At 37.6% G+C, this 13,354-nt stretch overlaps 2 protein-coding genes across 2 annotated transcripts in view; one reads left to right on the top strand and one right to left on the bottom strand.

The window, feature by feature from the left end:
• The window catches only part of SLC6A14 (solute carrier family 6 member 14), a 31,691-nt gene extending 22,876 nt beyond the window's left edge, over positions 1–8,815 (top strand). The window contains exons 13-14 of the mRNA XM_090264933.1: positions 7,022–7,189; positions 8,533–8,815. Of these exons, the coding sequence (XP_090121059.1) occupies positions 7,022–7,189; positions 8,533–8,679 (315 nt within the window). The 3' untranslated portion in view covers positions 8,680–8,815. The remainder of the gene's footprint in view (positions 1–7,021; positions 7,190–8,532) is intronic.
• A 2,733-nt stretch (positions 8,816–11,548) lies between these two features.
• Positions 11,549–12,919, bottom strand: CT83 (cancer/testis antigen 83). Its single transcript, XM_090264045.1, has 2 exons — positions 12,846–12,919; positions 11,549–11,840 (listed from the first exon to the last, which is right to left on the bottom strand). The coding sequence occupies exons 1-2, from the start codon at positions 12,917–12,919 to the stop codon at positions 11,549–11,551; spliced, it is 366 nt and encodes a 121-aa protein (XP_090120171.1).
• Positions 12,920–13,354: the final 435 nt, after the last annotated feature.

Raw genomic sequence — 13,354 nt, 5'->3', positions numbered from 1 at the left:
GACAAAATAAACAAGCTCCTATAGACTTAAAATTCCTTCATATTTAAGAATTACTAATAGGATAAATAAAAGTAAATCATTCATTTGCTCATTCCCTAAAAAATATGCTAAGTAAAGAAAATACAGATATGCATATGACCCATGCTCTGCCTTCAAGGAATTCAGTCTAAATATACTAATTGCTAAGAATCAATACTCATATTTTAATGTGTATTTTTCTCTTTATAGGAGGTACTTAGTATATGATATTACTAAAAGAAACTCAGCGTGTCATGAGAGGCAATAGTTTATGTTAGTAAATTTAACAGTTGGCACTATTAAAGGCTGAGGGCAATAAATGGCTGAATGCCAAAGTAACATTTAATGGGATAGAGAATTATTATCAGCTAAAGTAATGGTGAGGGTGTGACAGTGACACAGCTTCACAGAGGATATTTTGGTTCTTATTGCCTCTATGATTCAAAGGTTTCCTAGAAAAGACCATTAAATAATTTGATCTAAAATTTGCACATCTGAAGTATCATGCTTGTTTGTTTTTAGAGGGAATTAATTTTTTTAACATTACAAAGTCAGTTACAAGTTGTGAGCAGTTTGAGACTGGATGTGCTCAATGAAAATATTTGGATGCCCTATATTCTTGCTAACTGATTGTGACAGTGCTACTAGGTATTGTTTGGCCCTTTTGACAAGTATCTGTAATAAATTAAGACCCTTATCAATTTAAAAGGCCTAACAAGACTTTTAGCCAGTCAACTTTCATTGCTTACATAGGTTTGACAACTAAAGTTACTTTTCCCAGGAGGTTTTATTGATTATGCTATTACAGTTGTCTCAATTTTTCCCCTTTGCCCCACTCTGCCCAGTACCCCTCTTTGTTTATGTCCATGGGTCATGCATGTAAGTTCTTTGACTTTTCAATTTCCTATACTATCCTTAACTCCCCCTGTCTATTTTGTTCGTACCAATTTGTACTTCTCAACTCCTGCACCATTTCCCCATTCAACCCCTTCCCCCTCCCTGCTGATAACTCTCCAAATGCTCTTTTTTCAATAAGTATATTTTATTTATTATATTGTTACAATAGTTCCAATTTTTCCCCTTTGCTCCCCTCTGCCCAGCATCCTGCCTCCCCCAACAATCTCCCCTCCCCAAGTACATGCCCATGGGTCATACATACAAGCTCTCCTGCCTCACACTTTCATATATTCTTCTTCTTCTTTTTTTAAAATTAATTAATTAATTATTTTAACAATAAAAAATAACAATTCCTCCCTCTCAGACTTAAGACCATTTATAATCTTTTAAAGGACAATGGGTGAAGGTATCGAGCTCCTCTAGCTGCTTCAAGCTGGACATGGTCGTCTTCCTACCTACCCTTGGGTCCAGAAATCCCTAATAAGAGTGGGGGTGTGGAGGTGGGCGTGGCCTTCCCACATGGGGAAGGATCATGCAGACTCCAGGTCGGTTGGCTGTCCCCGGACAATGGCATGCTTGATTTAACAGGCTGGCATCCTTGTTGTATTCTGGGGGCAAGAGATTTGGCAACAGGGTTAAAAGACATCATTCAATCCATAACCACTAGATGACAAAAGGCAGGTTTTAATTTTTCAATGTCCCACATTAGGGAAAAGAAGGGCTTCTTTGGAGGAAGGTGTGCCAGGTACATCTCACCTGTCCAAAACCCTTTTGCCCATTATACCTAATTTGGATTGAGGGAAATAGTTTAGGTTTACCCCCTCTCAGACCTCTGGGCTCTTTCTGTCCAAGCCATTAGGACAGAAAAGAGAAACCTGTTTTAAAGTGAAGCACACAGACCACTCCATTCTTCACCAACCCAGCCACTTAGTTCAGCCAAACCATTGAGTCTCAGGAGGCAGCAATGCAGACAGGATTAAGTGAGGCCTATACGTACAGACAATCAGTCAGGTAATGAGATCATAGGCTTATGTCCTTTGAAATCAGAAAACACATGTTAATTGATGTAACATAACCCACATACAAGTCTCTAAATCTGTAGGACTGTCTTATCGGAAAGACATCCAGTTGCAAGGCATTTGACATTCTTCTTGCCTGTAAATTAAACATCTTTGATAATACCACAGACATAGTTTAATTTTTGAATCAAAACAAACTTTAAATGAAGATAAACTTTAAAAATGTTAGCTGCACTACTTTATAGTCTACAACTGAGCATTGTGATTTTCCTTGAATCATGATTTTTCTCCCTAAGATTACCCTCCTTGTCATTAAAGGGACTGCATTAAGTCCATTTTTAATTTATCCTGTTCATTTGCATAAATACAACAAGAGCAGAAAATGATCACTTATGATCTTTAGTTCTGCTTTGCTGGAACTTACGCAAGGAACATTTAGGGTGACCTTCAGTCTGCCCTTCAGGGCACAGAAGCAGATCCACATACCTGGCATTCAGCCTTGCCTGTAAACACCTGTCTTTTCCAAGTCCTTCTGGTTTTCCATTGTGCCTTAAGGTCCCTTCTAGCCATCTTTCAGGAAAACAACCTTCATTCTTTCCCTGGAAAGATTGCCATGGACCGCACATCCAACCAAGGTACCAGGCCTTTTATCTCGTGGCCTTTTATTACCTTGGAAAGTCAATCCCAGTTCCTCAGGGCTTTTTGGTAACAACCAGAGCCCACGCATGTCTCCTTTATGCATGACATTCCAGTCAAAGTCTTAGTCAAAAAAACCTCTATTAACAACTGGTCTTATTAGTTTTATGCAAAGAAACTTATGTCATTACTTACTTCTTTAGAATGCCAAACTCTGGAGGGATCAGATATGGAGAAAAATATACAGTGTCAAGGAAAATCCTTGTTCTTCTAATATTCACTGAACTTGCATTTCCATTCTTTATATCTTTATTTTTTCCCCCACTAAAAATTTTTTATTTGTTTTTCCATTACAGTTGTCCCACTTTTTTCCCCCTCTTGCTTCCCTGCCCCCTGCCCCCCTTCTCCCACATTCAGTCCCCACCTAGTTGTCCATGTCCATGAGTCATTTATACATGTTCTTTGACTAGAACCTTCTCCTTCTTACCCCTTCTCTCCCTCCCATCTCCCCCTTTGTTACTGTTAGTTTATTCCTTGTTTACATACCTCTGGTTCAATTTTGCTCATTTGTTTGTGTTGTTCATTAGTTTCCTGTAATAGGTGACAGCATAAGGTATTTTTCTTTTGTTGCCCGGCTTATTTTGCTAAGCAGAATTCTCTCTAGTTCCATCCATGTTGTTGCAAATGGTAGAAGTTCTTTCTTTCAGTACTTATTCATTGTCATTTTCCCCCTTTGTACTCATGTTCCTCTCTGTCTCTCTCTGTTTCTTCATCTTCTTAAAGCAGACCCTTTAGCATCTCTTGCAATGCTGGTTTGGTGGAGATGTATTCTTTTAGCCTCCTTTTGTCTTGGAAACTCCTTATTTCACCTTCCATTTTGAATGAGAGCCTTGCTGGGTAGAGTATTCTTGGTTGTAGGCCTTTGTTTTTCATTGCTTGGAATATTGTTTGTAATTCCCTTCTGGCTTGTAGTGTTTCTGCTGAGAAATCTGATGATAGCCTTATTGGAGCTCCCTTGTATGTTATTAGTTGGTTCTCTCTTGCTGCTTTTAGGATTCTCTCTTTGTCTTTGAATATTGCCATTTTAATTACGATGTGTCTTGAAGTGGGCCTGTTGGGGTTCAGCTTCATTGGGACCCTTTGTGCTTCCTGGACTTGCGTGACCCTTTCTCTCATGTTAGGGAAGTTTTCTGTCATTAGTTTTTCAAAGAGGTCTTCTATCCCTTGCTCTTCTTCTTCTCCTTCTGGAATTCCTATGATACAGATATTATTACGTTTCATGTTGTCCTGCAGCTGTCTTAGAGCCTCTTCAGTCTTGTTCAGTTTTTTTTCATTTTGTTGCACTGTCTGGGAGTTTTTGTCTACATTGTCCTCCAGCTCGCTGATCCGATCTTCTGCTTCCTCTAGCCTGCTTTTAATTCCTTCTATTGTGTTCTTCAGTTCAGAGATCATATTCTTCATTTCCTCCTGGCTCTTGTTGATAGCTTCTATGTCCTTTTTCATGCTGGTGTAATTCTCAGTAAGTTCCTTGTAGTTTTTCTAGAGTTCCTTGTAGTTTCCCTGGAGTTTTGTGCAGTTTCCACTGAGCTCATTGAGCTTCTCCATAATCCATGCTTTCAATTCCATATCTGATAGTTGGCTCCCCTCTATTTCATTTAGCACTCTTTCTGGGGATTCTACCTTTCCTTTTGATGGGGGGTTGTTTCTCTGTCTCCCCATTTTTGTGATTCCTATTTTTTGTTGGTGCTTCTTAGAATGATCTGCACTTCCTGATCTGCCTCTGGTGGCGTCAGATCCTGTACCAGTCTGAGCCTAGGCAGCCTGTTGGAGACTTCCAGGGATCTACTGCCTTTGTCTGACTTCTTTAGTTGTTAATCTATTCAATCTGTGATTATCTGTCAGGCTTAAGGACCCTGGGTGTGGCCGCTGAATTCCCATAGGCTGGCTTTTTGCTTCCCCTCAGGCTGACCCCTCTTGGAGGGGGGGATTGGTCTGCCTGCAGTACTGGGGATGAGTCAGCACTGGGACCCAGTTGGCTGCTTCCCCAGTTCTCCCCTCAAAGCCACCACACCAAACTCTCCCCAAGCATTTCTAGTCCTCTCTGCCTTCCCTCTGCTTGAGCCCAGGGTAAGTGGGGGCCAAAATATTTTTGTATGTGATCTGCTTAAGAGCTCGTTTTCTCCAGCTGTTTCTCCCTGGCTAGCAAGAAGCCCTGTGGCTTTTTGCTTTTCACAGCTGGATACTCTTTTACTTTCCACTCTGTTGCTGTAAGCTGGGAAGCTCAGCTGGGGGTTTAGACCCTGCCCTTCTCAGGGGGAAACCCTGGTTGCTGAGCTGTTTCTCAGTCCCTTTAGCTGCCACCCGTGTGAGCCCAGCCAGCCCTTCCGCGTCTCCGCACTCCCTACCGGTCACGTTGTGATGTAGCGGCCTTTTCTGTCTCTCCGTGGTTATAAGACTTCTCTCCAGCTAGTGTTCAGTTGGTTATTCCAGATGTTTTTTTCCAAAATTAAGTTGTAAATCCAGACTAATTCTGGGAGGAGGTTAGTGTACCTTCCACTTACTCTTCTGCCATCTTGGTTTTTTTCTCTCCAAATGATCTTTATATGTATGGTTCTATTCCTGTTCTGGTTGTTTGTTTAATTTGTTTTTGTTTTTAATTTTTAGATTCAGTTGTTGATAGTTGTGAGTTTGTTGTCATTTTAATGTTCATAGTTTTGATCTTCTTTTTCTTAAATAAGTCCCTTTAACATTTCATTTAATAATGGCTTAGTGGTGATGAACTCCTTTAACTTTACCTTGTTAGGGAAGCACTTTATCTGCGCTTCCATTATAATTGATAATTTTGCTGGACAGAGTAATCAAGGTTGTAGGTCCTTGCTTTTCATCACTTTAAATACTTCTTTCCAGCCCCTTCTTGCCTGCAAATTTTCTTTTGAGAAATATGCTGATAGTCTTATGGGAACTCCTTTGTAGGTAACTCTCTTCTCTTCTCTTGCTGCTTTTAAGATTCTGTCTTTATCTTTAACCTTTAGCATTTTAATGATGATGAGTCTTGGTGTGGTCCTCTTTGGGCCCAACCTGTTTGGGACCCTCTGTGCTTCCTGGACTTGTATGTCTATTTCCTTCACCAAATTAGGGGAGTTTTCTTTCATTATTTTTTCAAATAAGTTTTCAATTTCTTGCTATTCCTCTTCTCCTTCTGGCACCTCTATGATTCAGATGTATGTCCCAGAGGTTCCTAAGCCTATCCTTGTTTTTTTTTGAATTCTTGTTTTCTCTTTTTGTTCTGGTTGAATGTCTATCTCTTCCTTATGTTCCAAATCCTTGATTTGAATCTCGCCTACCTTCCCTTCTCTGTTGGTTTCCTGTGGATTATTCTTTATTTCACTTTGTGTAATCTTCATTTCTTCCTTTATTTATTTATTTTTGCTGTACTCAGGGTGTTCTCTGAGCATCCTGAAAACCAGTTTTTGTCTCCTCAACTTAGCAGCCTCCTTGTGTTTGTCTCTGCTTTTACTCCCTGTCTTAGCAGTGTGGCTTATGTAGAAAAGGCACCTGTGGGTGCAAACTTTTTAATCTATTTAATTCTAAAATTAAATTTGATTTTTATAAAGAGTCTTATATTCTAAAGACATTCAATACTAAATTTAGGGGAACTCTTAGGTAATTTTTGTTTTGATCATTTTGTTTTGTTTTACAGATTTCTAAATATATAGTTTTAAATCTGCAAAATGTGTTTTTAAAAGACATTAAAATAAAAAAAAACTTGGCCTTAACATGCTACAGTTTTAAGATTCAGATTTCACTATTTTACCAAAATATACATTGAACTTGTTTTATTCTCGAGAGGTTGGAAGTGAAGTGGGCTTTGGTAAATATGTATGTACTATTAATATATGAATACATGTGTGCTTGGATATGGAATAGGTATGCTCTGTGTAGTGGGAAATAATAAAAACAATTGCTAAGCAAGGAGCAAATCATGTTCACTAATGTGTGCTTTACATTCTCATTGAATTAATTGGTATGCTGGCTAGCATATGCCATAAAATAAAACCATATATGATAAATAAAAAATAAACATTAATAACAAAATTTCAGATATTACTTTACTTTCAATTAGCTATATGTTATGGTAAAGAATTGTATTGAAATATATATTGGACAAGTATCTGTATCTTTTATAAATGTGTATATGGTGGTGCTAATTTAGGAATAATTTATTCAAAGCCAAATATGAGTTATTTAGATTGGTTCACTTAGTATTATTATCTTCTGGCTATTTACCTGATTATCTTAGTTGCTTGAATGTATTTTCATTCACTGTAATTGCTTTTGATAAACTATATCTAAGGAATAGAATCAAATTGCTAATAATTCATGCAATTTAAGTCACTAGTGCAATATAGTCTGATCTTTAGTGTTGTCTTTTCATATGTTAACTTTTGCAGGCAATTTTCTTCTGGTCACTGGTGAAATTTGACAGACCTGATTATGCTAAAATTCCATACCCAGATTGGGGAGTTGCTCTAGGCTGGTGTATGATTATTTTCTGTATTATTTGGATTCCAATTGTTGCTGTTATAAAAATAATTCAAGCTGAAGGAAACATCTTTCAAGTAAGCACATTAAATTCATATTTGTTCACCATCCCAAATCAAGTCTCTTCCCATCACCGTTTATCCCCCCTTTACCTTCTCCTACCTTCCCCCACCCCCTTTCCTTCTGGTAATCACCATATTGTTGTCTGTCTTTGAGGCTTTTTAATCCCTTTACCTTCTTCACCCAGCCCACCTACTCCCTCTTTTCTGACAGCTGTCAGTTTGTTCTATTTTTGAGTCTATTTTTACTTTGTTTTTTAGTTTATATACAGATGATGTATTATAGAATTGTACCTCTGAAATCTATAGAGTTTTATTAACCAATGTCACCCCAGTAAACCCAATTAAAAATTAATATTATTGTACTTCATATAAAGCACTATGATCAAACCAGAGATTAATTTACCCGTATGGTGGTTATATGAGATTATGACCAGGAGATCAAGTTAATCACTCCTTTAGGCTACTTTTATACCTGAGACAAACATTACTATGTGCATAACATTGTATTATATTACATATATATTTGTGTGTCCCCCCTGTAAACTATAAGCTCCTTTAAGGAGAAGTCTTATCTTGCCTGTTGGATGTAACCTCAGGCCCTATTAGAGTGATTAGCACATAAAGGTTATTATATCTATACTTGTACTAAGTTGTTCTTGAAGATCATGCAAAACAAATGACCTTTTTGTTTTATATCTATAATCTTCACTTTAAAAACCTGGTCACAGAAATAACACCCTGGTCTGTTTGTAATACATTTTTAATAGCATGTTTAGACTGGAAAAAACCTAATAAATTTTCTTGAACACAAACTAGATCCTAAGTCTATCTTCCATGGAGGCCTAGGGGGATGGAATTGATTATGACACATCACTAAGACAAAGGGCAATGGCAAGGTAGGCTCAGCAGTCAGATTTTAAATAAACCTAAACCCGTTCAAGAATGTATCTAGATCAATTGTTTTACCCTAGAGCTCCCTTTCTTTGGTTTTGAGATTTTTCAGTTATACAGTGGATTAGATTCTCACCTAACTATCACCCTAAGGGCAGGGCAAAGAAATTTAACATTCCAGCCTTAACTGGTGTGGCTCAGTGGATTGAGTCCTGGCCGGAGAGCTGAAAGGTTGCTGGTTCGATTCCCAGTCAGGGCACATGCCTGGGTTGTGAGCCAGGTCCCCAGTTGGGAGTGTGCAAGAAGCAACTGATCGATGTGTCTCTCCCTCTCTTTCTCCCTCCCTTCCCTCCTCTTTAAAAATAAATAAATATTTTTAAAATAAATTTAATATTCTAAAATAAAAATGTAGTTTGATATTTATTTTTTAATTTAAATTCTAAGACAGCATTTTTTCCCCATTTCAGCGCATTGTAAGCTGCTGCAGACCAGCTTCTAACTGGGGCCCATACTTGGAACGACACCGTGGAGAGAGATATAAAGACATGGTAGATCCTAAGAAAGAGGCTGACCATGAAATACCTACTATTAGTGGCAGTGGAAAACCAGAATAAGTTCTAATTTTTAAAAATATGTGCTTGTGTAATGTGATTACTTTAGAATAGACAAGGTTTTATTTATTTGTATGTTAACTGAACAAAAATGTATATAATATGTTCATAATAGCATAACCACCATTCTTCCCATCTAAGTAAGAATGCAATATACAAATGTGAATCTATTAATTTTTATCAATGTGCTTATTATATTTCCTTTTAGATGATCTATCTGTATAACACACACATAGCTATCTGTATTTCACAATAACATTTTCATATATTACTATAATATTTTCTAATATAGTGAATACTTTGAGCAAATTATATAGAAAAGTTATATTTCCTATTGTACACGTTTTAAAATAGTACTTGCTTAAATTTTCTTGCTATACAGTGTTTTTTCCATAAAGCTGAAGAAAATAAATCAGTATATTTAAAAGAAAGTGTTAAAATCGAAGGCGTCACTTATTTATAAATGGCATACATATATGGAAAAAATGGGCTGTGTATATAACACAAGGACTGTAGTTTAGTACTTGTGATCTAAATGTCTAAAAACTTCATGTATTTATGGCTCACATTTTCTTTGTGAACTTAGTAGTCATATACTTTATTTTCACATACTAAATTAAGGATCCTGAGGCTAGTAAGTGACAAAATCTAGAAAATGGAAACCAGAATCTTTGAATACTTCTCCATATAATGTCTTCTTTAGGTTATATTTGGAGGGAAAATCTGAGAGTTCATTGTACTCTCTGAAATCTAGGTGTAATTTCAAATAGAATATCAAACAAAATACTAGTGAGAAAATGACTTCAATCAAATTAAACACTTATGTTGTAATATATAGTTAATAAGTCAAGTGGAATGATTTTGTCTTATTTGAATATTTATGGATTATTTACATATTTAATAGGAGATCAACTTATTAAACTTGTCAAATTAGTAAGTCCTAAGTCCCAGTTTCCTTACAGAAGATAATGAAATCATTATATCATTGATAGTTCTTTACACTGATTACATATTATTGAAAATTGGTAGAAACATCACAGACTAGGATGATGAAAATTGCCTCAATATGTAGGAAACGTTTCAATTATTAATGTTTTAAATTTGGGCTTCAGAGAACACATGGAAGTAAAATTATATACAATACTTTTCTATGTGTGTGTGTATGCATTTTTTCTAAAAAGAGTGTTCATAGTTTTTATCAGAATATCAAAGGGATCTATGACTCAAAAGTTTAAGAACCAGACACATCACTGCTAGCTTTTGTTCTTGGCAAGTAAGAGATAAAAGGAAGAATTTTAAAGCTTAATTTCTTATACATTTTAAATTCCTTTTCCTTTTCCTTTAGATTGAAGATTAAAGGAGTAAGGGATTAAAGTATTTCTTTAACTTATACTAATAATTTGTTTTGGGAGGAGCAAGCCTGATTGTAGGTAAATAGGTAGACCTATAATTGAACAATGTCAGTGAGTTATGTACATATATATAAGATGAACTTCTCAAATATTTTGAGGGTTTTTTTTTTTTTGAGGGTAGATCAAATGCTGTTAGTGAACTTCAACAGATTAATTCCTCAGTTACGTTAGATTTTATAAAATATTATATGAAATATATGGGTGACTAAAGCTAAGAGATACATTTTTTCTTAATTTTAATCCATATTATATCACAGGCATTCTACCTTTATATTTTGATGCTATTTGATGTGTGCCCCTGGCTGGTTTGGCTCAGTGGATTGAGCATCGGCCTGCGAGCTAAGTGTCGCTGGTTCGATCTTCCAGTCAGGGCACATCAGAGAAGGAAAACTCTGACCCCAAAAAACCTCCGCTGCCTTGCGGCATACCTCTTCAGGGGAAAGGCTAAGGGAGTAAACCCCGACAGAAAATCCGGAGCCGGAGTCCCTAAGGCGGTTTGACGTTGTAGTCAACACCGGCAACTCCTGCGGCGCACCTGAAGCCAAGCTGTATTGACTCCGTCTTTCCCTTGGATCCTTCAGCTGCGAAGAGAGGGGGGGTCTGCTGCATGGGCAACAGCAGACCCTCCATATCACCCTGCCCAGGCTCTGTAGCTTCAGCTTCACTGGAGAGGACACTCCAGCGTCATCACAAGATGTCGATACAACACGGGAGGAGACAGATACCGTGTCACTCCCGAGTTGGACTGCGCAGCCATTCTCGGCGGTGCAGATAGACTCTTAAGAAGCTACACCATCGTCTCTCGAGACGGACGGCTGCCGACTGCGACTGCTATTTGATGTGTGAATTTTTTACAAAGTAGAAAAATACATGCAATTTTCCATGGGTGACTCTTGCAATTCAGGAAAGATTTAAATACATTTCTAATGAAATATCTAATTGGTATTGGGAGGGGGTGATTAGAAGTGATTCCCTTTAAGAACTGACTACCAGTGTGTGTGACTCTTCACAAAGGTGTGAAGCACACAGATCTTAACAGAGTGCCTTGTATATTTTAAGACACTCAATGACAGCTCTTATTATTATTATTACACAGATTCCACACTAGTAAGAAAGAGTATTCTGCATAATGGAAAGTGTCATATCAAATCTCATTTACTTTAATGCAAACTTGGAGACATGCAGTGCTGTACTGTAAATCACTAGAGAAAACCATTTTTCACTTAAGTAAAATTAAAATCACTATGTCACTGTAGCTTATTTTTAAAAAAACTTGAATGTTTTTTTCTCTATGTTTTCACTCCTTCCTCAGTAAAATATATATTAGCAACATCTAATCAGTTCTTTAAATATGAGTAAGCAAATTGATAATGTTTGGATTTTGTACCTTACTTGGTGTATCCTCCCCTTTTAAATTTGGTATAAACAGATAGAATCAAATGTATCAACTCAGAATGTGTTTAATGACTGTCTCCACTGTCAGTACATTCTGTAAACATGCCAGTGGATTTATGGTTAACCAATGCACCATTGGAATGCCTGATAACTAGGAAATGTTCCAGTTCATCCAGCTTGTATTTCACCATTCTGAGGTTTACCAGTATTTGTTTCTGCATGACTATTGAATGTGGGACATTAATTAAGATATCACCAGAGAGGTTGTTGATGGTAAGACTCTTAGTTGACCCAGTAGAAGAGGATGGTATTACTGGTACAAGAGCAGTCAAATATGATGACATTTCAGCAGTGTTTCTCTGTAAGGAAATAAATTACACATATGTAGCTTATTGAGTTTAGCAATTTACAAATACTACCAAATAACAACATGCTTAGTCTTGGTTATCAGAATGAACTGACTGTCCTCCCCTAAGAATTGGAGATTAAAAATCTGTTGAATGACTACATTGATTTGGAAATATGCTCTTCCTAAACAGAGACTGAAGGGAAAAATATATTAAAGTGACCTTTTAATGATAAAATGCTATATCCTTGCCTTACATTTCTTGGGCAGTCCAGTAGCTCTGTATTTGGACCCTGTCTGACCCTTACCTAAAAGTATTTTATTTACAACTTTAAATAACACCAGGAATATCACATTTTGACCTGAATTATTTGTGAATGTCGCTAAAGTTATCATAAGGATGGGTGAAAAGGAAAATACAGGGAGAAAGAGGCAAACAGAAACAGGGGCAGTAGAACCCAGAGAAGAGAGAGGGTAAAGATTCTTTAAAAAAATTTTTTTAATTAAATTTATTGGGGTGGCACTGATAAATAAAATTATACAGGTTTTAAGCACACAACTACACAATACATCATCTGTATACTGAACCATATATTCACCACCTCAAGCCAAGTTTCCCTCAATCACCATCCATCCACCCTTCACTTTCTATCACCTTCTACCCGCTCCCCTCCCCCCACCGCTGCTCCCTCCAGCAACCACACAATGGGAGGTGGTGGTGGATAGTGGGCACTTTAAGCTGTACTTTTCAAGTGGGTGAAAAGCTGGCCATATCATTATAGTGACTGGGGTTTTTATTTTTACAACAGATCACAGCTGTCAAATCACTGGTAAAGATGAGAGAAGTGTAGGGGTAAAGAATAGACATCTGGGGCTCTTGTAAGAGAAAAAAGGGAATGAGGTGACCTCCCTTTGCCCTTATTTTACCATTTTACTATATTTCTATTTTCTTAGACAACCCCCATCCATATAATCACCTAGTTTCATCTTTTTCCAACCTTTTTTACACACTTTACCTGAAACCCTGTTGCCAGAAGACAAACATAAAGATGAACAAAACACCGCCCACTAAGAGCAACAGGGTGCTCATGGCTACTCTTCGGCCTCCGCCTCTTCTGTCTCGCAGGCAGTTGGTAGGTACGGGCCGCTAGCCACCCGAACTGCGGGAGCCGCAGGCCAGCGTGCTGTCTTGCCCGTACTGCCTGGCACGTGCTTCAGCGTCCAGCTTTATATACTGGAGAGCACGTGACTTCACAATTGAGCATGCACGTAGGAGCACTACGTCACAATCTGAGGACGAAAAATCTGGTCTCCAGGAAACCAGGCGGTAGGCAGGTCGTTAGAGAGTAGGCGACAGACTGGTGAATCCAGGATTTCCCGAAGCTGAAGAAACATGGTAGAAGTAACACACTCCGAATTGGCTGGTTAAATCAACATTTAAAAAGTGATCTTCCCTCCTTTCTTTCTTCTTTTTAAAAATATGTTTGTCTCTGCTGCAGCTCTTCCATTATTCATTTCAAAAACA

Source organism: Furipterus horrens, unplaced genomic scaffold (assembly GCF_987537825.1).
Source record: "Furipterus horrens unplaced genomic scaffold, mFurHor1.1.pri manual_scaffold_17, whole genome shotgun sequence".
NCBI lineage: Eukaryota > Metazoa > Chordata > Mammalia > Chiroptera > Furipteridae > Furipterus > Furipterus horrens.
The sequence above is the reverse complement of the archived record's forward strand: the minus strand, read 5'-3'. Positions and strand labels throughout refer to the sequence as shown.